The sequence below is a fragment of the Labeo rohita genome, chromosome 19 (genome assembly GCF_022985175.1).
Source record: "Labeo rohita strain BAU-BD-2019 chromosome 19, IGBB_LRoh.1.0, whole genome shotgun sequence".
Classification (NCBI taxonomy): Eukaryota; Metazoa; Chordata; class Actinopteri; order Cypriniformes; family Cyprinidae; genus Labeo; species Labeo rohita.
Genome location: NC_066887.1, coordinates 7,675,382 through 7,702,934, shown reverse-complemented (window position 1 = coordinate 7,702,934; position 27,553 = coordinate 7,675,382). Strand labels below are relative to the sequence as shown.

General features: G+C 35.9%; 1 protein-coding gene across 2 annotated transcripts; it reads right to left on the bottom strand.

Moving 5' to 3' along the window:
- Nucleotides 1-384: 384 nt before the first annotated feature.
- On the bottom strand, nucleotides 385-27,553 carry ints3 (integrator complex subunit 3). 2 transcript variants are annotated; one of them, XM_051136846.1, is made up of 29 exons: nucleotides 27,219-27,553; nucleotides 26,625-26,708; nucleotides 25,332-25,415; nucleotides 25,098-25,211; nucleotides 22,056-22,140; nucleotides 21,909-21,975; nucleotides 21,642-21,783; nucleotides 19,524-19,653; nucleotides 19,315-19,412; nucleotides 19,040-19,231; nucleotides 18,869-18,956; nucleotides 17,520-17,599; nucleotides 14,265-14,356; nucleotides 14,025-14,131; nucleotides 11,995-12,114; nucleotides 11,620-11,749; nucleotides 11,480-11,534; nucleotides 11,291-11,394; nucleotides 9,358-9,522; nucleotides 6,675-6,828; nucleotides 6,519-6,587; nucleotides 5,984-6,059; nucleotides 4,958-5,071; nucleotides 4,831-4,879; nucleotides 4,570-4,740; nucleotides 2,218-2,318; nucleotides 2,036-2,108; nucleotides 1,790-1,943; nucleotides 385-1,698 (listed from the first exon to the last, which is right to left on the bottom strand). In XM_051136846.1, exons 1-29 carry the CDS (start codon nucleotides 27,300-27,302, stop codon nucleotides 1,624-1,626), a joined length of 3,057 nt encoding a protein of 1,018 aa, XP_050992803.1. In that variant the 5' UTR covers nucleotides 27,303-27,553; the 3' UTR covers nucleotides 385-1,623. The 2 variants fall into 2 exon arrangements, with proteins under 2 accessions (XP_050992803.1, XP_050992804.1); XM_051136847.1 differs by having other exon boundaries at nucleotides 387-1,698; nucleotides 4,570-4,737.

The window sequence follows — 27,553 nt, the reverse complement described above, 5'->3', positions numbered from 1 at the left end:
TTACTATAGTAAAAATGTAGCATACTTTGTAATACTTTAGTGATACTTTGCATTTAGTGCTGTGCAACAGTTAATCACATCCAAAATAGGTTTTGTTTACATAATATACGAGCGTGTACTGTGTATATTTATGTATATATTTTTAAAATATTTACATGTATGTATATATTTTATTGATATAATTAATATTATATATAACTACATTTAATATATAAACATAACATTTTTCTTAAATATATCCATGCATGTGTGTATTTATATATACATAAATATACAGCACACACACATTATGTAAACACAATTTTTTATTTTGGATGCAATTAATCACGATTAAGTGTTGTAAACCATTTTTTATTAGTATTTTGAAAATTTTGAAAGTCCTGGAATTTCATTTTACAGTATCTGTACAAACCCTGGTGGTTTTTCCTTATAGAACTGAAAATCTGTAAAGCTTATTTGGATTTTATAAAATTGTCCTTAGAATGCAATATCCTGTTTATTGAAATTGTGAATAATGCAAAACAGTGATGGTAAGATATATGTTTTAGGTATGGGAGTGCCATGTTTTTAAGTTTTAATATTTAAGATAGCACCATTGGGTTAGTTGTATTACACAGATCTGGCAACCCTGCACTTTTGGTATTTGGATGCCATAGAGATCTACATGCTGCAACCTAAAGAAATATTAAGTAGTACTGGAGTGTTAGTAGTATATTATTGAGGACAGCCAATAGGTTTATTCTCATCCCAACAAGAAAATAATAACAAACATGACATTTGGTAAGAAAACCAAACTTTTTCCGCCCTTTTTTATTAATATCATAGTCCTTTAACATAGTTACAATCTGTTTTTATGAAAATAAGTCAGTAGAAAGAATTCTTTAAAAAGTCCATCAAGTCAAGTCCTCCGTTTGTACGGTCCTGCTTTCTGCACCTCTGTGCATTTCAAACATGAGATAAAAACTCACAGACCCTCTGTAAAGTCTCGGCTCCGCTCTGAAGAGCCACAGCGTCCAAATAGCACAGAGCGTCTGTCTTTATTTATGATGGGCACGGGGGGGAAGGTCTGTTCAAGATGAAAAGATAAAAGGCTTGAACCTGAAGACCCCTATCTGCTTTCCACTATTCCAAAATGAACCGCTGAACTTGGTAAAATCTTTAATCAGTTTAAGATCCCTGTACTTCATGTTACAGTCTGGGTTCGCTACCGTTAGTGGTAATTGAAGTACATTACCATGAATTTAATGGGTGGGCCGTCGGGGAATATTAAGTAACCCTCTTCTTTAAGGCAGTCTTGTCTTGTTTGTACATCTGTCAGTCTATGCCAGTCCGGATGTAGATTCTCCAGGCTTAGCCGCCCCCACTGCGCCCGTCCACACGCGTAACCAAACTCTCAGGCTTGAAATAGCCGAGAAGTCCAGTGGTTAGAAATAGTAGAGGCTTGTCTCCCAGGCTCCACTGCATTTGAGTCCAGAGAAAGAGTCGTGCCCCTACAGGCGGAGAGTGTTTGAGCAGGCTGCCCCTGGAGCAGATGATTGGCAGGTAGTCTCCAGTGACGTCACAGTCGCAGAGGGGGCGTGGTTATGCTGGGTGTGGTTGGCGTGGAGACGAGGGTTTGTCCTCTCAGTCGCTGTCAGATCCTACTGCAGACGGTTTCCGTTTTCTTTTGGAAGCTTTGGGTTTGGAATCCTCTTCCTCCTGGAGGGCAGTCAACAAAGGCCGTTTTAAACACACGATGAGTAGTAAATGATAATAATATGATGCTGTCATGATGTGGGTGTGCATTTACCGAAGCGCTGCTGGACGCGCTCTCCTCTTCATTGCAGGGTTGAGGAGCCGCACCCTTGCGGGATCGTGGCGAGGATGCTGGGGCTTTGCGTCGAGGTTTATGTTGTTTCGAGGAATCCTCATACTCTTCAGCCAATGAGAAAAGATCACTGAACCTGGCAGAAGAAACGATGAACAGTTAGTCAAATAAGAACTGGAAAATATGATAAAATATATGATAACTGTGCTTTAATCGAGCAAAACGCACCTCATTTTGTGCGCTTCATCGCAGCTGGCCTGAACATGCTGTAGGGCCTGTAATATGGGTGTCTGGGAAAAGACTGATACACCAACAAGAACAATTTGAGAACATTGTTTAAATCAATATGAATGGTAAACGAGACAACAAGGCTGCTAAGTATACAGTATACAGTTTGATATTGAACTCACAGTTGTTCTTGGTGTTGCTGAGATTGAGTCTCAAACTGTCCAGATGTTCCAGCATCTGTTCCAGGGTCAGCTGAGCCAGTTTACTGCTGGAGCTCCTCAAACTATACAGAAACACAACACAACTCAAATGTGTCTCTTTAAAAATTCACAATTTTTTTTTAAAGTTTGAGGTCTAACATTTTTTAAAATGTAAGTCTCTCATGTTCACCATGCCTGCTTTAATTTGATAAAAAATACAGTAAAAACAGTGATATTTGTGAACTATTGTTGCGATTTTAAATAACTGTTTTCCATCTTAATATATTTTGAAATGTAATTTATTCCCGTGATGCAAAGCTGAATTTTCAGCATCATTACTCCAGTCTTCAGTGTCACATGATCCTTCAGAAATCATTTTAACATGCTGATTTGCTGCTCACGAAACATTATGTTGAAAACTATTCCACTGCTTAATATTTTTGTGGAAAACGTGGTATGATACATTTCACGATGTGGAATGATACAGTTCAAGACTCTTTAAATGGGAACTTACTGACTTGTGAACAGCTATCAAGCTTTAGAATGGTAGTGTGTGTATAAATAGAACACTACCATTCAAAAGTTTGGAATCAGTAAGACTTGTAATGTTTTTAAAGGCGGCTCATCAAATCTGCATTTATTTGATTAAAAATACAGAAAAAAAAAAAACTGTAATATTGCAAAATGTTATTACAAAATAAAATAATGGTTTCTATTTTTATATACTTTAAAATGTAATTTATTCCTGTGATGCAAAGCTACATTTTCAGCATCATTACTCTAGTCTTATGAGTCATATGATCCTTCAGAAATTATTCTAATATGCTGATTTATTATTAGAATTATCAATGATGGAAACAATTGTGATGCAAAATATTGTTTTTTTCAGGATTAATAAAAGGGTAAAAAGAACAGTATTTACTCAAAATATAAATATTTTCTAACAATACAAGTCTTTACCATCACTTTTTATCTAAAAAGTATAATTTTTTTTTTTTTTTTTTTTTTTTTTTTAAAAGAATAAAAATGTAATGACTCCAAACTTTTGAACAGTAGTGAATATTGTTAGAAAAGATTTCCATTTTAAATAAACGCTGTTCTTTTAACTTTCATTCATTCAGACACTGACGAATGGAGTAATGATGCTGAAAATTCAGCTTTTTGCATCACAGGAATAAATTACATTTTAAATGTATATTAAAATAGAAAAACATTATTTTACATCGTAACAATATTTCACAATATTACATTTTTTTCTGTATTTTTGATCAAATAAACGCAGTCTTAATGAGCATAAGAGACCTATTTAAAAAAACACTAAAATTATACTGATCCCAAACTTTTTAACGGCAGTGTACTTTGATGTGAATTGAATTTTTTCCCAGTTAGAGAATCATTTTGATTCAGTAGATGCAAAATGTTTAGAGCAAGTAAAGATTTACTTAAAATAGTATTTTCCACAATTATTTCTTGCATGAACACAGAAGCATGTTTAATAATTTATTTGAAATATATTTAATAATAGATCTGTGAAATAAATGAAAATTCAGCAATATTGGTTATTTGCTACTGAGGCTTAAATAAAAGATGCTGTTAAATATTTCTGTCTTATTGCCATCATACTTACAAGTCAAGATAATGAGTAGGCAGAAAACTGGCCCACTGGCAAGATCTTCATAATATTCGTTAATTTTACAATATAAATATTTAACCTATTTCATGTTTAGCCAATAGCCAACTGCTTTTAGTTTTTATTACAGCTTGGGCCAGAGCTGCTGAGCTCGGTAAAGACGGCATTTGACACAATCTCATCCATATCGCTATAAAAGATTGCATTATGTGTAGAATTCAAATGTGTCAAATACTTTTTATGGTCTATGACACAGCATGAAACCGGACTTCATTCGCCCCAACGGAAAGCATATTTATACTCGTTCCCTATACCCTTTATGGTTCACTACGTGCCATTCACCCTACAGAAAATACTAATTCTGTGAAAAAGTGACCAGTTTCAGCCACAGATTCAGTGTCTATTTATAGTGTAGTGGGCAGGATGCTTTGGATACTAGAGAGCATTTAACTGGACAGAAAGTTTGATGAGAAGCTGAAGTACAGGGTGATGTAATCAAAACCTTTGAAGTTAGAAACCACAAGTTTTTAATGCTTATATCTTTTAAATGCAAGATTTTTTCACTGTTTTGGAGCACACGAGCTTATAGGTAACATACTCCTACTAAAAGCCAAAGAACTTCAATTTTGATTTCACTGGGACTTTAAACACTCAGCACCCATCTTTTAGTTCTGAGGTCACAGGAGGGCTGGATGTGTCATTACCTCTGTCGTTTACGGGGCATGTTGTTGTTCTTGATGAGCAGGGCTTTGATGTGTTCTCCCAGCAGGTCGTCATGTTTCGCCGCCCAGTGCCGCAGGATGCTGGTGGTGAACTGATCCTCTTGGTGATAAGGTCGGCTCAGCACCATCTTCACCATCTCCTCACTCGGCCTTCAGCAGAACACAAAGAAAAAAAAAAATAAAAAATGATGACCATGTCCCACAACAGACAAGATTATTAAACATCTGAGTGAAAATACTTACTTTTCTCTGCGCAACTGCAGCAGGAGGCAGGACAGAGCTTCAGGATGTTCTGCGTGTGGAGATAGAGGATTATTGGTGGACTGAGTGTGTGAAGAGTGACAGTGTGTTTATGGAGAGAGATGCTCACCCTTGTATTTGAGGTGCTGTAAAATGGGGATGATGGTCTCCAGAGGGATACTGTGCGCCAGGAAAAGCTGCCATGTGCTGTACTGCTCAAACGTTTCCCAGTCCAGAGACTGAACTATAACACACAGATGCACAGAACAAAATTAGCTTCACAAAGCAATGGAAGAATGTCTGATACATTCAGACAGACACACACACTAGATTTCACACAAGAGCTTTTAACGCAGAGTCTGTTTGATGTCCACATTTGTCAGGATGAAAAATTCCTGATAATTTAATCGCCCCCATGTCATCCAAGATGTTCATTTCTTTTTGACTGAAGGAAGACAGACATTGAGTTTTTTTGAGGAAAACATTTCAGGATTTTTCTCAATATAGTGGACTTCAATGGGGATCAGCACGTTGAAGGTCCAAATTGCAGTTTCAATGCATCTTCAAAAGGGTTTACACAATCTCAGTTGAGGAATAAGTGTCTTATCTAGCAAAATGACTGGTCATTTTCAAAAAAATAAATAAATAAATAAATAAATAAAATAAATCAATAATAAAAACTTGTACACTTTTTCTTTAACAACAAATACTCGTCTTGCATGAGCTTGACTTCACGCATTACGTAGTCACATTGGAAAGGTCATGCATGATGTAGGCATAAGTACAGAGTTACCTCGTACCTTGTTACCTGTAGCATAAAGTTTAGTAGCATAAAAGTTATTCAAACTGGTAATAAATTATAAAGTGAGCAAAAAACACTGAAGGGGTTCATGTTATGCACTTAATTTTGTATTCATGTCAACATTTCACTTTAATTACAACATCTGTAATAGATTTAATTACGCAAAGGCATTTTTTACACCCTTATCTTGAATTTGGGGGGTATTTTTGTTGATTTGACTGGCACTTTTATCTCAAGCCCCCATTAATTTCGTAATCTGGCATTTGGTTTGTTTGGTGTAACCATATAATTCGAACAGAAACTTATGGTGTCAGATGGAGAACCATAAGAGCTTGAAAACCACTGTAAACTTACTGAGGATGTTGAGGACTGAGTCTTTACGGAACATCACCAGATTTCCCATCATCACATGACACATCAGCTCCTGAAGCTGTAAGGCCAAAACAAGAAGGAGAGGTTAGAAGTCATAAGAAGAAAAATTAATCTGAATTTAATCAGTGTTAAAGAGACAGTTCAGCCAAAAATGTATGTTATAGTACTCGCTTGAAATGAGAGAATCAATGAGGTTCTCGTGCGTCAAACAAGACTAAGCTTCTTTTTACCATATTTGATGTACTCTGTGTGTTGATCAGTGTTTTTATTTGAATACCAGCCTAAATTAAATCTGTTCATCTTCATGAATGAAATGATTCATTGTGAAGCATCAGCGTTTTGTTGTAATAGTCTTTTAATGATGGGACAAAAAATTTCCCAGGTTTCTTTAAAATATCTTCATTTGTTTTTCAAAGGTGAGTCAAAGTCTTATGGGTTTGGAATGACACAAATGTGAGTAAATGGCAATTTTCAATTTTTGGGTGAACTTTCCCATTTAAAAGTTTATATTTGAAACCTGTGCTGAATCAATGACAGCCACGATCATGTTGAGGAGCTCTCCACTACGCAGTGTCTCATCTGGGAACTGTAAATTGCAGACACAGAAAAGGTCAAACAAGGCTGTAAAAGCCTCTATTGCAGGCACATGGTGTTGAAGTACGACGTGCGTTACCTCTGAATAGATGGAAGGGGTTAGGTAGCACAGGAGCCTCACATCATCCTCCTGACAGGCCTTCATGTCCATCATCAAGCAGGTGTGCAGGTCACCCAGAGCCGTGGCCTGAGCAAAGGACTCATACAGGCTCATCTTCCCCGATGCCGCTTTGCTGCAAAGATGCACAAAACAGTCTACTATGAAAACAGAGCGTTCAGAGTAGGATTGCATAATTAACTGATTATTGACCTTCCAATATGGTTTAGTGTAATCAAAGACTATAGAATACCAAAGACTTGTCACTCGTATAGTTTTGAATTGGGAAAGATGCAACGATGCAAGTCAGCGCGTCACTGCAGCTGCCGTTATAAGTCCCGGTTGCTATAAAACAGTCAGCGTTCTGAGACGTGCACTCAGTACTGCGCATGCCTGAAAAATATGCTTTTTTTTTTTTAACACTACTGGAGCATAAGGGATGATATTTATGAGGCAGTTTGTTGTCAGATTTCATTGGTGATTTCAAATATGAATTTCAATCTTAAGGTTGGTGAACAGTTCTGGAGAATTTGATGCTTTCCCATTCAAAGAGATAGGAGCTGCACTTGCCTGCCCGAGAGGCATTTCAAAGATGGCCGCCGAGTGAAATGGCTTTACCTAAAGGGACTTTTTTGTAATCAAACTGCACAGGGTGTAATTTAATTAAATATATGCTCCGTATTAGAGGTCTTCACAGGTCTTCTTGGATCAAGGTAGGTTTGGGTCCAAAACCTTGTCGAGTGCTTTAGTCATGGGCTCAGTATTTGTGACCTCGGGTCTCGGATAATTTAAAATCAATGTGCTTTTTCTAAATGGATTCAATCAGACCTGAATTCTTTTAAACTATCCTAGACGCATGCTTGCAATATAGTTATTTTTGCTTTAAATAAGGTATCAAAATAAAAAAAAAAATCATAATTTATCACCAGTGTCAATATCACAGAAAGCTAATACAAGCCTAAATGAAAAATCTCAAACTCACTGAAAACCAGTAAACAGTCAGTCACTAAGAAACTAATTACAAGTAATAAGACAAAAATAACTACATTAGAACAAATAACTAAGAAATGCTACATACATATAAAGTTCTCAAACATACAAAACACTGCATATTCTTCACAGTGTAAATTAAATATACATTTCTTCTTAATTACAAAAGTGATTTGGTCAAGAGCAGTTGCTTTGATTAACATGAATGACATACAGCAGGAATATTAGACTGCTGTCACTTTAAGAGCTGCCCGGATGCAATATACTGTTACACGCGTGTTTTCTTTCTCAGCTGTTTACTTTTACTTAAATAAAATAAGTAAATATTTAAAGTCCACTTCCAGAGCAACAATTCACAGATAATGTACTCACCCCCTTGTCATCCAGTCATAAAGAAATTGTATTTTTTGAGGAAAACATTTCAGGATTTTTTTTTCCATATAATGGACTGATATGGTGCCCCGAGTTTGAACTTCCAAAATGCAGTTTAAATGCAGCTTCAAAGTGAACATGCAAAGGTGATTAAACACCATTAACAAAAAAGGTACAACAGCAATATAGGACAATTTTGAAGTTAAGGGAGAACATGACATGGGAGTTTTTCAACATACCCTAACTGTCATGAACTAGAAAAAAACAGATCGGGAGGTCGCGAAGAGTAAGACAAGACGAGCACTTGACATTAAAAAGTATATAAACTGTATCATTTTTATAAAAATAACCGATCGTTTCGCTAGATAAGACCCTTCTTCCACGGCTGTGATCGTTTACAACCATTTTTGGGATTGTTTGAAGCCGCATTTAAACTGCATTTCGGAAGTTCAAACTCGGGGCACCATATCAGTCCATTATATGGAGAAATATCCTGAAAGGTTTTCCTTAAAAAACACAATTTCTTTACGACTGAATAAAGAAAGACATGAACATCTTGGATGACAAGGGGGTGAGTACATTATCTGTAAATGGAAGTGGACTTCTTTAACCGTTCAAGGCCTATAAAGCGGCAAAAATAACTCTGTTACTGTTACCCAATACTCCTGCGCTCTATGAACACGTCTTCACGTGTGTGCACCTCTCTGACAGCGCTCAGAAACAGTCTCTCGACAGTGTGTGCATATAGCGAAATGAACTCTCTTTTACTGCCCATTTCATTTCAACAGTTTAAAATCACTTGTTTTTAAACTACAATGCTTAAAAATGCATGCAAACAATACGTTTTCATGATCACGTAGCACAAAATCATGTGAGCATGTAACCATGATAGAGATGATAGTCCAAAATCTCTACCAGTGGACAAATTTCTTTGTGGAAGTAAATTTCATGCCTACCCCTACAAGGAATGCTGATAAACAATGAGAACAGCCTTCTATGTCTGCTCTCTTGAGTTTGTTTTCATTACTTCCATACTGCTTCGCTACACTAAACAGCCAATCAAAGCGATCTCCCTCAACGGCAGACTTTGCTGCCAATTCAACATGCTCAATTGGCCAAAAAGCTATCAACGGGGTCATTCTAGTGCTAGTAGGCAGACAGATGTTCAACTAAGCCTGACACTGGCAGACCATCAGCTCGCTGTGTCTCGGCTTTAACAAAATAGAAACCATCCGACTGGCAATATATCTTGTTGCTCATCACTTGTCACTTGAATGATATTATTTGACCTGTTCGACCCTACCTAGCTTTGAGGTAGTAGAGCAGATGATAACCGATTTTCGGCTGTTTCTGGTACAGCTCTGCGAGCAGGTCCAGCAGGACAGAGAAGCCGCTGTTGTCCTCTTGCATCTGACACAAGTTTCTGAAGATCAGACACACCGGTTTACACACGGACTCCTCCAATGACCTGCACACACAGAGCAACCCATTAGCCTCTTCATTTAAAAAAAAAAAAAAAAAAAAAAAAAAAAAAAAAAAAAAAAATCAACAATAGTGACAGGAAAATGTAGAGGGGAACAGAATCAGGACCAGGGCTCTGAACCGGCTCAAAGAACAAAACAGGAAACAAACAAAATTGACAGGAACAGAACCAGAAACTAAATCAAATTTTAAAGTTCCGAACAGAATCAAAACTTTCAAATGGCCATCAACCGGTTAATAACGTTATTTTATCGTTACATTTCATATTTGAAATTCAAGTAGTACGGCCTATGCAAATGTGAGCTGACGCATCCAATGAGTAAAATGCCCACGCTCAGCTGTGGTAAGTCGCATCATGGGTAAGTCGCAATGGCAATGCACTGGCGTTAGAGTTTATCTGAGGATAGTGTATGGATTCAACAGATTACATGCACCTGCTTCTGTGGATGGAGAAAACAGAATAAAACTATAGACTTACATAAAAAGGAATATATAGGCCTAAACATGAAATATTCCACTTAAATCACTGACAGATTAGCAAAGCGAAAGAAAAAAATCTGCTGAGTTTCAGTTTATTGTGATGCTATCCAAGGTTCAAGGAAGGGAAAACGACACGGCAGAAAGTAGGCTAGTTTTCTTTATTTTGCAAAAGCTTGACAGTTTTGAATGATGTATTGCTTTTATCTGTATGGCCAACCAGCCTTGTTATGAGCATCGTGTCGGTGCCTCACGAGCACACAGACACGATATATTTTTGCGATGTTGCAGCCTGTTCATTATCAAGATAAAAAACAGTTAAAGAGAAATAAAAAGTTACACTGCTACGTTGTACAATCTGTTGTGTTCAGCATGACCACCGCCTCACTGTGCTGATATAGTATATATATGTGAAAGATGATGTTTTACATTGATGCTAGTGAAGTACAAAGCCTATTATATAATTAATAATATTTTAGCATCCAGGTACGTTGCAAACATGGAAACATTTGGATTCGTGCCGAATGAGAGAGGTAGGCAACACCTTAAATATTTTTAAATTAATTTAATGTTTTTGGATTGATGCTTTTATAGCCTAAACACACAGCCTTAACTCAGAGGATTTGTTGTGGAGAAAAGGAAACTAATAACTGTTTATGTTTGTAAACATTTTGCTTCTCCGGCATTTTAGCCTCCATTATTTCTAAATTATTTAACGTAAAAAAAAAAAAAAAAAAAAGTGACCTGAGCCTATGTGACTTATGGTTTTTTTTCCTCTCAAAATGCAACTTTATATGAGTAGCGTTTTTTAAACATTTTTAAATAATAATAATAAAAAAAAAAAATACTTTATTGTCTTTAAAGTGTTAACAGATTTTTGTCCTTTTGTTTAGTAGCCTACATTTGGCCAAAATCTAGAAAAGATGATGCTGTATTGCTGTGACTACAGCACAGCAGACACCAGATCTCTTCCTGTTTTTTTTTTTCTTTTTCTTTTTGAGTAAAGCAACCGCTGCACTTTATTATTATTATAATAGCTAAAAAGTACAAAAAAATAAAAATAAAAATATTCACCATTATTTTTCCTACTCAAACCGGTTTCGGAACGATGATAATACAGAGGAACACAAGAACAGAAACGTTAAAATATCGATTCTGCTCAGAGTTCGTTTTCAAGCCCTTGAACGGGACACAAAGCAGACTGGAACACTAGTGGTAACCACTAAACAATGTGCAAACTGACTTGACAGGAAGTTGAGAAAGAGAGGGAAACATACTCTTCTGTGATCTCCTCAGGCAACACATCCCCTCTGAAGTGGCTCTTAAAGAGTTCAGCCAGACAGGAAGCTAGAGTAGACATCTGCTCTGAGTCAAAATCCTCCTGAAAGAGGACAAATGATAATATGTGTGTATCATAAGCAGTATTTAAAGCTCATATCGAAATATTCACCCTGAGCAAAGCTCACCTCTAAAATAAGATCCACAATTTCCTGCATGACCTCACATTGTGTTTCTGTGTCACTGAGAGAGAAAGAACAGCACAAATTGAGACTCATGCAATTGAGATCTTATAACTGTAATACATGGTATTAATCATGTGTCTCACCTTCCTTTCTGCAGCTGCAGAACCCTCTCTTTAAGTGCTTCGTCCAATTGGTCCACGAAAGGTGTGATGTCAGCAGGCTCGTCGATGTAGGTCTCCTTAAGCTGATGGAACCTGAACTCTCGCTTTTTACCTTGGGATAAACAAGGGTTCATATCATGATGGCACTGATACGAACTGAAAATAAAAAAAGTGGGTCATGGGCATCATTTTGAGCCAGAGCCACTGATCTAGATTCTGTCATGATTAAATACTAAAGCAGAGAACATGAGCTCCACTCCAACCGAAATCACGCTGTGAAGCCGAGCCTTGTACTCCTAATAGGTTGATCTGAAAGCTTGAGCTAAAGTGTATCTGCCATTACCGCAAACATCTTACCCTTGTTGTTCAATTCTTCCTCATCATCACTGAAAGTAGCATCTGTGTTGTCATAGCAACCATCCTCCTTATCAAGCACATGATTGTCCATCTCCAAGGGAACAGATTCCTCCATTTTTACTACAAAAAATACAGAAAAAATAACATTAAAACATGCCATAACTTAAGCAAAAGTTTATTCCACTGACTTTTTAGATTGAAGCTTGTAATGATATAATCCTTGCTGGATATTAATGTTTACAGAGTTTTACACTACCAGTGTAAAAGTGTGAACAGAGAAAACAGAATAACAGAATAAAAGTTAATAAAAGTTTTTTAACAGTAAGATTGTTTCTTAAATACATCTCTTCTGCTCACCAAGCCTGCATTTATTTGATCCAAAGCACAGCAAAAACAGTTTATTATTTTTTTAGAATTATTATTTTTTACTATTTTACTATTTAAAATAACTGTTTTCTATCTGAATATATTTTAAAATGTAATTTATTCCTGTGATCATTACTCCAGTCACATGATCCTTCAGAAATGATTCTAATATTCTGATTTACTGCTCAAAAATAAAAAAACACAGACTCTATTGGTATAGTGCGCAATGTTACAAAAGCTTTTTATTTCAGATAAATGCTGATCTGTTTTAAATATTGATGATAATAACAATAATAAATGTTTCCTGAACAGCAAATCAGAATAGTAGAAGGATTTCTGAAGGATCATATGACACTGAAGACTGGAGTAATGATGCAGAAAATGTAGCTTTGATCACAGGAATAAATTACAATAAAATATATTCAAATAGAAAGCAGTTATTTTAAAAAATTATATTTCATAATATTACAAATGAATGCAGGCTTGGTGAGCAGAATAGAATAAAAAAAAAAAAATTACAGAAATTAATAAAATATTACTATAAAATGTTATAATAAATATAAATATTACTATTCACGTCAAGTTCTAAAATATTTTAATTGCTGTATTTAAAAACAAAAACAAACAAACAAAAAACACAAATGACTTGTCAATTCGCTGGTAATATAGAAGTTAAAAGATTAACTTCTAGAACTACACTAATTATTCCATTTATTGTATTAATTAAATATTCATATAATATTAATAGATATACATAATGAATAATATTTAATTCTTAAAATGTTTTAAAAATATGTATATTTCATGCTTTTAAATTATTTTTTATATATATAATTTTAATTTTATTTAGTTTAATTTTAATTTTTGACAGAATTTACATATGGTAACACTTTACTTGAAGGGGTGTGCATAAGGCTGAAGACACCTTCATAATCAGGACATGACATGTTATGAACATGAAGGAGGTTTTATGCATGTTTATGACAACTGTCATTAAGTGTCATTGGCTCAGTTATGTCACTTTCAATGCAAAGCTTTTTATTTCAGATAAATGCTGATCTGTTTTAAATACTGATGATAATAACTGCCTATACTAACGTTTTCTGACTGAGAAAAGACGTTTGAGACCATTTCTGAGCAAGCCAATAACAAATGTTTCCTGAACAGGAATTTAGTTTATTTAGTTTAATTTTAATTTTTTTGTAACTAAAACCAGAAATATCTCTGAGGGCCTTCAAATATAGTTCTTGACAAACAGTCAGAAACACTGAGGACCACTGCACACACTTCATATTTCTACTTACGAAGTATTTACTTTACTGGTGAGAGGGGAAAGTAGAAAACTGTGTAGTAAGACTTAAATTTGTATCTCAAAACAAAAGACTCTCTGGTATTGAGCAGTATACAACCTTTTTTTTTTTTAAAAAGTGTGGTGACGTGACATTTTGGCATCACATTTATCCTGAACTACACAAAAATGGTCAGAAATCCCTCTTCCCAGCAAAAGAGATTCATCAAGATTTATGCAAATTTAAGTGCATCCCAAATCACAGTATGCAGAAATGCAGAATTCCTGATTTGTATATTTTTCTGGTGGACTAAACTGGTTTCAAGCTTTTGTTTTTGACATGATTGGCCATAAATCAGTGGTGTGGAGTTCTGACCTTCTGTGGGTGGTGAGGGGGAATTGCAGAACTCTGGGAAACGTTCTCTCAGCATAGACCGTAACTCACGGTCCAGTTTAGGGTTGTCAAACAGAGGTGCTAGGTGACTGAAAGAGTGAGAGAGAAAATCAGAAACATAATGCAGACGGAATCTCTAAACTAGAAGAAAGACATTGATGGCATTCTTGATGAAGTGTCTGTATGAGCACACGTTAACGAGTGTGTGTGAGAGAAACTTACGCCAGAACTCTCTTCTCCATGATGAAGTTGAGAGAGTTGAAGACGCCCTGTCGCACTTGACCCTCAAGAGGAGGGAAAAAGTTTGGGATGATCTAAAGCAGAATAAGAAGGCGAGTTAAACCACGAAAGACTGGAATTCACAACACACAGAATGTCCTCTGATATTACTGGTTATTATCATCCAAGAGCATGAATTACTGGAACCATGTCCTATGGTCTGATGAGACTAAGTTAAACTTGTTTGGCTCAGTTGGTGTCCAGCATGTGTGGTGATGCCCTTGTGAGGAGTACCAAGAAAACTGTGTCTCTCCTACAGTCAAGCATGGTGGTGGTAGCATCATGCTCTGGGGCTGCATTAGTGCTGCTGGTACTGGGGAGCTGCAACATGATAATGACCCCAAACACACCACCAAGATGACAGTTGCCTTGCTGAGGAAGGTGCAGGTGAAGGTGATCTGACCTGAACGCTACTGAGCACCTATGGGGCATCCTCAAGAGCACCATGTGTGTAACATCCAGCAGCTCCATGATGTCATTATAGAGGATTTGAAGAGGATCCCAGCAACAACCTGTTCAGCTCTGGTGAATTCCATGCCCAGAATGATTAAGGCAGTGCTAGATAACAATAGTGCTAACACAAAATATTGACACTTTGGACACAGTTTTGACAAGTTCACTTAGGGTGTACTCACTTTTGTTGCCAGCTGTTTTGACAATAATGGCTGTATGTTGAGTTCTTTTTAGGGGACAGTTAATATACACTGCTATACAAGCTGCACACTGACACGTTTCATTCCTGTAGTATTGTCCCTTGAGAAGATATACTAAAATGACTGCTGAATTGTGAGGTGTGTACTCACTTTTGTGAGATACTGTATATACATCTATATATACACATTTTTTTAAGTCAACATTTTTATATTGAATATAAATATTTCTAAACTGTCTGAAACATTTAATAACACTTTACAATAAGGTTCATTAGTTTATATTAGTTAACTACATTAAAATGAACTAAGAATAAACAATACCTCTACAGAATGTATTAATCATAGTTAATTTCAGAATTTTCTAATGCATTATTAAAATCACAAGTTGTGCTAGTTAACATTAGTCAATGCACTGTGAATCAACTAACAATGAATGACAGAATTTACATATGGTAACACTTTACTTGAAGGGGTGTGCATAAGGCTGAAGACACCTTCATAATCGTGACATGACATGTTATGAATATGAAGGAGGTTTATTAAGTGTCATTGGCTCAGTTATGTCACTTTCAATGCAAAGATGACATTGTTTGAGATGCCTTTATTATGACATCTTGACAAACCGATACATCATAACCTGTCAGTGTCTTTGTCATGACAACTTCACATTACCAAGACAATGTTGTACTATATGACAGCAATATATGTTATATACTATATATGTATATGACAGCTTCTGTTCAAAAAAATATGAAAGTGAACCAATCTTTTGTTGTAAAGAAATAAAATGATAAAAATGGAAAAACATTAAGAAATGCATTTGCACATGTTGGGCAATTATTTGTTATCAGGCCAGATAAGAAGGACCAGTCTATTAACTGTTCAAGAGGAATGATTTCCAGTGATAAAAAAAAATAAAACAAATAAATAATACGCAACAACCACGGGTGAATCGCTCTGCAAATGCAATAAAAAACTATTTTACCCATTTAATTATTATTACCGGATGATTGATTTTATTTCTCTAACACCTGTTCATCTTTTTTTTTTTTTTTTACGGCTTTTGAAATTGTCTATTATCTGACCTTCTGTTGGAGGGAACTAAAAAAAAACATTATGAAATGAAAAATATTCATGATGTCGTTATAAAATAATTTGACAGAGTATTAACACTTAATGACATTTTAATGACAAGTTTAACTTGTACCACTGTAGCTGAGGTCAAGGAAAAAAATTCATGACACTGCTATAAAATTATTAGCACTTCATGACATCTTAATGACAAATTTGTACAAATTTGACTATTTGTACCACTATAAAAAGTGGTTAGAAAAATATTAATGACACAATTGTAATGGCCTCATGACAGCCAGTGTCCAAACCAACCACATGACAGTTTAATGTTAACCCACAAAGCTAGGTACTTTATTGTTTGATAATTAATCTGCTATGTCATGTTTATTACAGATTTATGACAGGTTATTTTGTCCTGGCAATGTGAAGTTGTCATGACAAAGACACTGACATGTTATGATGTATTGGTTTATGTCAAGATGTCATAAAAAAGGCATCTTAAACAATGTCATCTTTGCATTAAAAAGGACATAACAGAGCGAATGACACAATGACAGTTGTCATAAACATGCATAAAACCTCCTTCATATTCATGACGTGTCATGTCATGATTATGAAGATGTCATGTCAGTCTTATGCACACCCCTTCAAGTAAAGTGTTACCTTACAAATTAACAAGTCATAGTGTATTCATTGTTCATTCATGTTAGTTAATACATGTTAACAAATGACACCTTATTGTAAAGTGAAACCCATATTTCTATTCTCTTTGACAATAAGCTTTGACAAAATGACTTCTAAAGCATTTATCAATCTTAATCAATAAAAAAAAAAAATTGTATATGTTAATATTTAAGACACCTGAGCTAACATGAACTAACAACAGTTGTATTTTTTATTATTTAATGTTAACAAAGATTAAGAAAATACTGGGCTACACTTTATTTTAAAGTGTCCTTGTTACAGTGTAATTATACATTTAAGTACTGAGTAATATTAACTAACTACATGTACTTACTACATGGTTAGGGTTAGGATTAGGGTTTGTCTTAGGGTGACTTGCATGCAATTATGCATAATTAACTGTTATTATAGTAGATGTACATATTATAATAGTATGTACATGCAGCGTGTAACAAGGACACCTTAAAGTGTTACCAAATACTGCAATGTATTGCTCATTGTTAGTTGATGTTAGTTAATGCACTAACGTTAACAAATAATATCTTATAGTAAAGTGTCATTTCAAATGGAAAGTCATTACACTAGTGTATGAAAACTTTTTTTTTTTTTTTTTACAATAATGTGTATAGATGAATTTTCCACCATAATCCAAGTAACTGGTTCCATTTTGATTTGATGTTTTAAACTGTGTATCTGATTGTACTATTTTTGTGACCATTACTCACACTAATGTGTGGGAAATTAATAGGCTCTTAGATACAGTAAGAACTGAGAAAGAGTTTCTCACCCGACACATGAAGTCCAGTAGTGTGGCTGTTATAGCAGGATGTGGCTTCATGGAGTGATGCATCACCAAAATGGCTGGCTCTGAAAAAGCAAGAGTCAGAGAGAGAGAGAGAGAGAGACAGAAAGAGAGAGACAGAAAGAGACAGACAGATAAAGGACAAATAAAAACAGAGCATCAGTGACTGAGTAAAGGCAAACAGGGCTGTACAGTGTAACCATTTCAGTCACATTTGCAACTGAAAACTACTGTGTGCCACTATGAAAAAAAATTTAGGAGCCCCAGTGTGAGTAACCAGATCAGCATATTTGTGTTTGCACTGAGGAGAGCATCAAAGGTTTCTGTGTTTTTGCAACGCTGAGTAATGTGTAGAGAGAGTGTAAATAAGAGATTCATTGAGAGAGCTTTGTTGATTATAATGGAACTTTGTGAGATCGCAATGAACTAAGATGAGTGACAGCTTTTAATGATTTTTAAGGGAGTTTGCAAATGAGATATTGATTTAATACAACAGTTAAATAAACAAGACGTTAATTTTAAGTGACTTACATTGTCTGACTATAACACTTTTGCCTGATTTTGCTCTATTTTGTTGCAAAAATAGTTTGAAACAAGTCACAACACGCGTCTCCATTCAAACACATCGGCGTTTTGTTCATGAATGAATGTGCGTTTTTAAACGAATCTGTCAGTGATTCAATTTCCCATTCATAAAGACACTCACTTGATTTATTGCTAAATTAATCAATTACTCGAACAAATCAAATGAATGAATGATTCAGTAATTAAAATTAGCGACTTGCCACCACCTACTGGCAGTTTTACTTTCATTTTTAAAGTATCTTTTCAGTTATTGAAATCATTTAATATTTCTATATTCAAAAATTTAAAACTTTAGTCTCAACATGAGTTCATGAATGTGATTGAACTCATGCCACCTCTGAGCCTCATTAAACATATGAAAATACACCTACAAGCCACTTTTGTGTCCTCTGCAGTACAAATGAATTTTGTTAATACTGATTTCATTTGATTGGTAACTTATTCTTATTCTGTTGTTTTAATTAGAAATTTTAAAAATGTAAAAATTGGACACTGAAGATGACATACTTTTAATAAAGTTAGAAAAATTCTATTACAAAGGTAAAAACAAAATTCTCCTGTAAATCACTTATAGGAGCCAAATATCACCTCGTAATGGGAAGGCACATTTTTTAACAGATTTTTTGATTGATTAAAAAGTGCTCCTGAAATTTTGACTGTGCTCCTAAAAAGAAAAGTAAGCAGAGAGCCCTGGTTTGTAGATAAAGTCAAATCTAAATGACTCAAAAATGGCTTCCTGCCTCTCTTACCGATGTTCATGATGCTGTCTTTCTCTGGGTTGAAGAACAGCCAGTCGTAGAACAAGGCCAGTTTGGCATTAGATGCAGCAACATTAGACTGCAAAGAGTGACGGAGTTAAAATTTAGCATTGATATGCACTCCAAAATGACAAAGGTCAAAGGTTTTTAGTATTTGCCTACCGTGCATGTAGTCAGGAGCCATCCAATGATCGCCCAGCGTGGCAGAATATCAGAGCTCAGAACTTCATTGGATGGATGAACCACACCGCATATGTAACGAATGAGGTCACAGCGCAGCGACTGGCTTTCAGCTGTGGACAGATACTGCCGCTGAAACCAGTCCTGATAGCGCTTCTGCTGGCCAAACCGAACCTGCAGCCAGGGAGAGCAAGAGTGTTTGCCTTTCAAGTCATAAATGTATTGTGGTTTCAGTGTCAGTGTTTGTGTGTATTTACCCGTGAGGTCATGAACAGCAGCTTGGTCTCCATGTCAGGGGTGAGTCGACAGGCCAGAAACTTGCGTGAGGTTCTAGAGGTGAGGAGCTGCAATATACCTGCAGGACAGGACAAGACAGACCAATTTATTAACACATACACAGATTGTACTGTGCACACCATTTCTGTCCAAAACGGATACATTACTGTAGAAATTCTCTCCCACACACCTGTGAACTGTGGGCTAAGGGTCTGAGGATTGTGCAGCAGGTCTCTCCACAACAACTCCATCTCAGGAATACGAGCCACATTCTGTAAGAGTCTGACCAGATCCCTCCCAATAATAAAACACTCCATGAACTGTTAAAAAACACAAACACATAAACATGAAACACCACTGAACAGCAACATAAGATGAAAAATAATGTTTTATACATTAGAATTGGATGGAAACAGGGTATTTCAAATACACTTCCAGTCCCATTTTTTTATGTTTTTAAAGAAGTCTCTTCTGCTTATCAAACCTGCATTTACTTGATCCAAAATACAGCAAAAGCACTAATATAATATATACTAATAATATAATATAATATAATAGAATATTTTTACCATTTAAAATAACTGCTTTCTATTTGAATATATTTTAAAACGTAGATCCAAAGATCAGCATTTATCCGAAATAAAAAGCTTTTGTAACATTATTCACTACACCATTCATAGCTTGGAGTAATTTATTTTTTTAATTTTTAGGGAATGAAATTAAAGAAATTAATACTTTTATTCAGCAAGGATGCTTTAAATTGATCAAAAGTGATGATAAACATAATGTTACAAAATATTTTTTATTTTAGATAAATGCTGTTCTTCTGAACTTTATATTCAAAGAAACCTGAAGAAATTCTACTCAGCTGTTTTCAACATAATATTAATAACAACAACAACAACAACAACAACAACAACAATAATAATAATAATAATAATAATAATAATAGTTTTTGAGCAGCAAATCAGAATATTAAAATGACTTCTGAAGGATTATGTGACTGGAGTAATCATGCCAAAAATTCAGCATTGAAATCACAGGAATAAAGATTAGATTAGATTTAAATAGAACGGTAGAATGGTAGAAATATTTCAACATTTCAAAACTGTTTTTGCTGTACTTTGGATCAAATAAATGCAGGCTTGGAGAGCAGAAGAGATCTTACTGTTCTTTTGAACTTTCTATTAGATAAATAATCTAGTAAAAATGCATCATGACTTCCACAAAACTATTAGGCAACAACTGATTTTTAAAATTGATAATAAATGTTTTTTTGAGCAGCAAATCAGCATATTAGAATGACATCTGAAGGATCTTGTAACACTGAAGACTGGAGTAATGATGTTGAAAATTCAGCTTTGATCACAGGAATAAATTACATTTTAAAATCTATTAAAACAGAAAGCAGTTATTTTAAATTGTAATAATATTTCACAAAATTGCTGTTTTTACTGTATTTTTGAAAACTAAATACAGCCTTGTTGGGCATTAAAAAAAAAATCTTCTGATCTTTAAAAAAAGATCACTGATCTTAAACTTTTAAACAGCAGTGTATATTATAGATAGAAATATTTAGTTTGTTTACCTGCATGTCATGTAACCATTGTTTACTTAGTAAAATTACTGTTAGCCCCAGTGCAACAAAAGGCCAGGAACATTTACATAAGGTACGTACAGTCAATTTCGATTTCACAGTGTCTACAAATCTGTTGAATAATTGCTGGCAGCCTAATTTAATCACAGCTGCTTCAAGCCCAAGTCACAAGTTAGATCCCAAGTGTTCTCTTGGGAACTGCTGACCCAGATACAGGCATCACAATCCTGCTTTAGTGCCCTTGAGCAAGACACTTCACCTCTGCCGGCTCCAGGGGGAGCGCCCTTGAAATTAGTCTATGGTGAGTCACTCTCAATAAAAAGCATTTATCTTTCTTTTCATTCCTGGCCTTTATTGCCTTTTATACAGACAAGTGAATTAAGATATGCTGTAAATCAATTTCAAAGTTTTGCAACACAGCTCAATGTGTAGGAACATGTTGGATAACTACTAGGTATATCCCGAGATGCAAACGTTGACCAGTTTTTCCTCACTATCCACTTTAAAAGATGAGTTCACTCCAGAATTAAAACTGCCTGATAATTTATTCACCCACCATGTCTTTCTTTCTTCATTCAAAAAGAAATTAAGGGTTTTGAGGAAAAAATTCCAGGATTTTTCTTTTTATAGCAGACTTCAATGGGGATCAACGGGTTGAAAGTCCACATTGCAATTGATTCTTAAAAGATTTGAAGTATTTCCAGTTCTCACCCTCTCTCTGAGCAGTCCGATGCAGAAGTCCACCTCTCGCTGTCTGAGGGGCAACAGGTTAGGTGTCCCATGATCCACTATGAGCCTCAGGTAGGTGTACACAGACATGGCCACCAGCATCCCACTTTTCAGCACCCACTCTCTATCCATCACACAAACACATTCATGAAACTGATTAGAAACTTACACTGGTCTATTTGCATGGACGTAGTTATCGCCCACAGTGCAACAATCACACTGCATGCTATTTGACTCAAAACCTCTCACCTCTGCTCCAATAAGATCTCCAACACGTTCTCGGCCAACCACAGGTTTTTGTTGGAGATGTCTCCCCCTGCAGATTGACGTAGGTTAGACATGATATAGGGACATGCTGTAAATATGTAGCATCATTTGCATTATGTATGAACGCACCAGCGATTTGTTTCATGAGCGTCATGAGAACTCCATCTGCTCCAATGACTCCGCTCTTCACTAGCTCTCTGACCAACCACACCAGCTGCCCACACAGAAGATGAGACGTCATTAACGCTGTTATTGTTAACTAAAACTAAAACTATTTAAAAAAAAAAAAAAAAAAAAAAAAAAAAAAAAAAATGCAAACACCAAATGAAATCAAATCAAATGTAAATGATAAGATGATAAACTTGGAAAACTTGAAGGGAAATTAGAAATGTTGCTTTGGAAACCGCTATAAATTAAGTTTAAGCTGAAGTGCTAAAATTATTAAAAACTAAAATAAAAATAAATTGAAGCTAAATATTAAGACTTGTATGGCTTAAAGGGGTCATCAGATGCCCATTTTCCACAAATTGATATGATTCTTTAGGGTCTTAATGAAAAGTCTATAATATACTTTGGTTAAAAATTCTCAATGTTTGTGTAAAACAACACCCACAAGGTAAAAACCTTGTCAAAATGAGCTCTGCAAAACTCCACCCATTCTGAGGGATTGTTCCTTTAAATGCAAATGAGCTCTGCTCGCCCCGCCCCTCTCTTCTCTCTGTGGAGTGACGAGCCTGTTTACTTTAGCCGCGTTTAGCCACGTTATTAGGAAAGGTGATCGCAAAGATTTACAAATAAAACCCTTATACCCACTTCTGCTGTAAGTGAAGCTGGATCATGCATGACTTGCACGAGCATGGACGGATATATGTAGATCGGGAGGTGCATTCCCTTCACAAACAAATGTAATCCACTGCATCTTCAGCAGCTCAGATGTCTACCACTGTGTTCATTATTATATCCCGCAACACAACACCTCAATTGCTCAATCTGAGATATTCTTGTCTAATTTGCATCCCTGCTCCGGCATCGAAACAATGAAGGTTGGATTGTTACAGCTGGTCTGAGGTAAGACGCTCATGTCAATCAACTATCGTAGGAGCCGCCTCTGCCGGTGTGACGCCACACCGACAGGCATCTGAGAACGGCTCGATTTGAAAAAGGGGATATTATTTTTACAGGTTAATTAAAAACCACTGCATGGATTTTTATCATTATAGGGTAGATTTGTACATACACTGCCAACACACAATAATGTTCAAACAACATGTAAAAGTGAACTTTGCATCCAATGACGCCTTTAAAGAAATTCACTTCCAGAACAAAACTTAATTTAATCACAGATAATTTAATCACCCCCTTGTCATCCGTAATGTTCATGTCTGTCTTTCTTCAGTCAATAAGAAATTATGTTTCTTGTGGAAAACATTTCAGGGATTTTCTCCATGTAATGGACTTCAGTGGTGCCCCCAAGTTTGAACTTCCAAAATGCAGTTTAAATGCAGCTTCAAAGGGCTATAAATGATCCCATGGAGGAAGAAGGGTCTTATCTATCTAAACGAATGGTCACTTTCACAACAAATTCACAATTTATATACTTTTTAACCTCAAATTGTCTCATCTCTGCAATGCGCATGCGTAGTCTGTGTAATTCAGGTCAATACAGTTAGTGTAGGTTGAAAAACTCACGTCTCGGTTTCTTCTTCAACATTAAAATCGCCTTACATCGCTGTTTTACCATTTTTTAGTAAAGGGCGTTTGATCTTCTTTGCATGTTCACTTTGTAAACACTGGGTCGATACTTCTACAGCAATGTAGGACGATTTTGAAGTTTGGGAAGAAAACGAGATGGGAGTTTTTTGAAATACCCTAACTGTCTTGACTATATTGAACCAAAAAAAAACAAAAAAAAAAACAAAACAGTTCACGCAGACTTAGACAAGACCAGCGTTTGAGGTTAAAAAGTATATATATAAATTGTCAATTTGTTTAGAAAATGTCAGATCGTTTTGCTAGATAAGACCCTTCTTCCTCGGCTGGGATTATTTAAACTGCATTTTGGAAGTTCAAACTTGGGGGCACCACTGAAGTCCATTATATGGAGATAATTCCTGAATTTCTTTCCTCATAAACAATTTCTTATCGACTGAAGAAAGAAAGACACAAACATCTTGGATGACAAGGGGGTGAGTAAATTATCTACACTTTTTGTTCTGGAAGTGAACTTCTCCTTTAATATAACAAAGCAAAATACTCATAAAATACTTCCAAAAATCCATATTGTTTTATACACATTTTGGACTATGGGGGGCACCATTATATTATTGACGTGAAATGGTTGCACTCTGTGAGCTACTTGTTGCTATTTTTACTGAAGTGCAACTCAGAAAATAAAATACTGACACACTGCCACATTGTGCAGCTTTTGGTTGTAATTTTCAGTCGAAGAGCAACAAGAGAAGTAATGCTTCACTGCTTTCCTAGCGATAAGAAGTGGATAAAAGAATGGGAAGATGCCTGTGGACAAATAAAACTTCCTAAAGACCAGCGTCTTTAGCTCTGGATACCATTCTGGCAGGATGTAAACATGTGGACGCTTGTCAGACACTAAAGGAGTTTCTCCTTCCAAACAATAGATTTTCTGGCAGAGGGATAATGCTTAATCCATTTGCTTTAATAACTTTTAATGAACATTTACATCCATATTTTTATGTAGTAACTGTTTTGTAAATTAATTTAGATCTCAACGTGGATTTCACTCAATATCCGAGAACGTTTAGACTCCTTTCGGGGAAAAACTGACGGTACGACATTTGGTTTACGCCTACACTTACATCCACTGCCACCTGTAAGCTCTCTGAGTAGCTGTGGTCATTGTATCAGTGTTTTATTTTACAAGTTGTGTTGCAGTAAATATAGCAACATGTAGCACCAGTAGCTCACCGGGTGCAACCTTTTCACGTCAAGAGACATCATTTACATTACATTAAGCAAAAATGACAAAAGCACACAACAAAATGACTAAAAAACTAAACTAAAATTAAAATGTAAAAAAAAAAAAAAAAAAAAAAAAAAAAAAGATTTCAATATTAATAAGAAAATACTAAAATAACACTAATCAATCGCTCCTTTGATCCCAACCAGTGCAAATGACGTCAAACGGGAACCCACCTGTGTACGGCACACGTCCTGCAGCTTGAGGAACTTCTCCATGAGGATCTGGTTGATCTTCATGAGCACCACATTCATGCCGTCCCGATTCACCAACGTCAGGTCCCTGTAGCACTGCAGGACACAATACTATGTTAATGGTGGGATTCTGGGAGAATAGTGTGAGTAGAAGATCTTTCTGTGGCATGTATGTATGTATATGAATCAGATCTCATGTATGAAGCATCAACATACCCTCTGTGCCTGTGGGGGCTCTGTGAGCAGGAGCGTGAAGAGACCCAGACATATTTCCTCATGCTGCTGTGGACCCTTACACACCTGAAGACACACAGCATCTCCATTAAAACATCATCTTAAACATCACCATCATCATCGGTTCTAAATGAAGCCAATTTCTTCAGTGTTTAAAGTGAATTTTGTCCATTTATCCATTTTTATTGAACTCAAAGTTAAAGTCAGTCATGAATGAAATGTTGACAAGAAGACAAGGGATCAGAAAATTACAAGTTGCAAGCCAGATTCGATCCCACGTACCAAGAGAGCACCATGGCTCAACATGCGTTAACTAAATGTTATGCTGTCTGACAAAAAATGTTTCTTGAGCAGCAAATCAGCATATTATGATGATTATTAGAATGATTTCTGAAGGATCGTGTGACACTGAAGACTGGAATAATGATGCTGAAAACTCAGCTTTGATAAAATATATTCAAGTAGACAACAGTTATTTTAAACTGTAATAAGACAGTATTTCAAAATATTATTGTTTTTTTTAACTCCAAGCAATAGATTTTCTGGCAGAAGGATAATGCTTAATCCATTTGCTTTAATAACTTTTAATGGACATTTACATCCATATTTTTATGTAGTAACTGTTTTGTAAATTAATTTAGATAGTCACAGCTTAAGTAGTAGCAGAGAATTTCCAGTATGTGCCAAGTAAAATTCTTCTGCCACAACTATATTCTCAATTTCAATGAAGCACGTCACTGGTTAAATTAGCATTTTTTTTTTAAGTTTAAAAGCTTGTCTCTACATTATGAATAACAAAGGAGATTATTCATATGAATTGCATGTATAGGATAACAGGGTTTCCAAACTTTTTGACCAGTGAATTTTTCTTCATTTACAGCTGATTAATAACAAGCATGAAAAAAATGTAAATTAACTCAACATTTATTTTATAGAGATTAGTGGAGCAGATGTCCATTTCTATATCAAGTAATAGATTTGAATGACCATATTTAGTATACAAATGTATTCAACAGATATCTTAAAGTTTTGTGGACACGAGGTCCTTCTCTACACAAGCACTCAAAAGGAACAACATTTAGGTGATTAAATTCTACAGAAATGTCTTTTTGGCATTTTAATCATTTCCATTATTTTTCCAGACCTGAAAAAAAAAAAAAAATCACAACTTTAAAATTCCATTCTATGTTTTAAAATTCCCTGATGTACCCAGGTTTTTATGATGTGTGAATCCTGATATGTTATCATAGGTGTGTGTAATTGATAAACACTCACATGAGCAGTGAGAGCATCATTGGCTTCCCGTTCTGACAGCCCATTGGTTATAGATGTGGTGATGCTTACACATCTCTCCAGTCGCTGAAACACACACACACACAGCAACTGGTGAGTACAGTACAGAGCAACATGGATGCATGCATTAATGCCATGCGGAAAAACAGCAAAAACAAAATAACATTGCAGATTCCAACAATAGTTTATGCATAAATAGTCTAATCTCAATTTAATGAGTGCATCAATTTTTAATACCTTTCCCAGCAGATGGAGAGTCACTGACACCATCAGCTGTCATTTACTACATGTATGACATGATAACATCATTGTATGTTCAGCACACATCATGTTTACACGGCTGCCACAACTCCTTCTTTTACATTTGAATCACCAAATAAGATAATAAAAAGACTACAAAGCCATCCCTGCAACTACCAGCCCTGTTCTACAAGTCTAATAAGTGTCAACTTCTCTATTCTGCTCGTCCTTTTGTTACTGCACTTAGTTTTGCCCATGTTTTTCTTCGCAAATGTGTGCTGTGAAGGACGCACTGACACGTATGTTGACGGCCGATGGGAATGAGTCGATCCCTACCTCCTCCAGCTCATCTTTGGCGTCCAGGCTGGTGGACACCAGAAGGCGACCCTGCGCTTTACCCTTAGCCGGCGAGGGCTCCATCTCCTCCCGCCTCGCTGCGCCCACACACACGGGACCTGACGGGGGTTTAGGGCGCTGTTTGAAACCCTTCTCTCACTGTTTACGTGGGTCTGTGGGGCTTATGAACTAGTTAACCCTCTCTCCGCCCCGTCCTAGGCGCCTACAGTGTGTTTACGACTCTTAATTCGCCACCTTCGCGCGACCACTCCAGTGTTTCCACAGTGTCCGACTGTAACAATTCAACTTCCGCAGGGCATGGTGGCTTAGCGGAA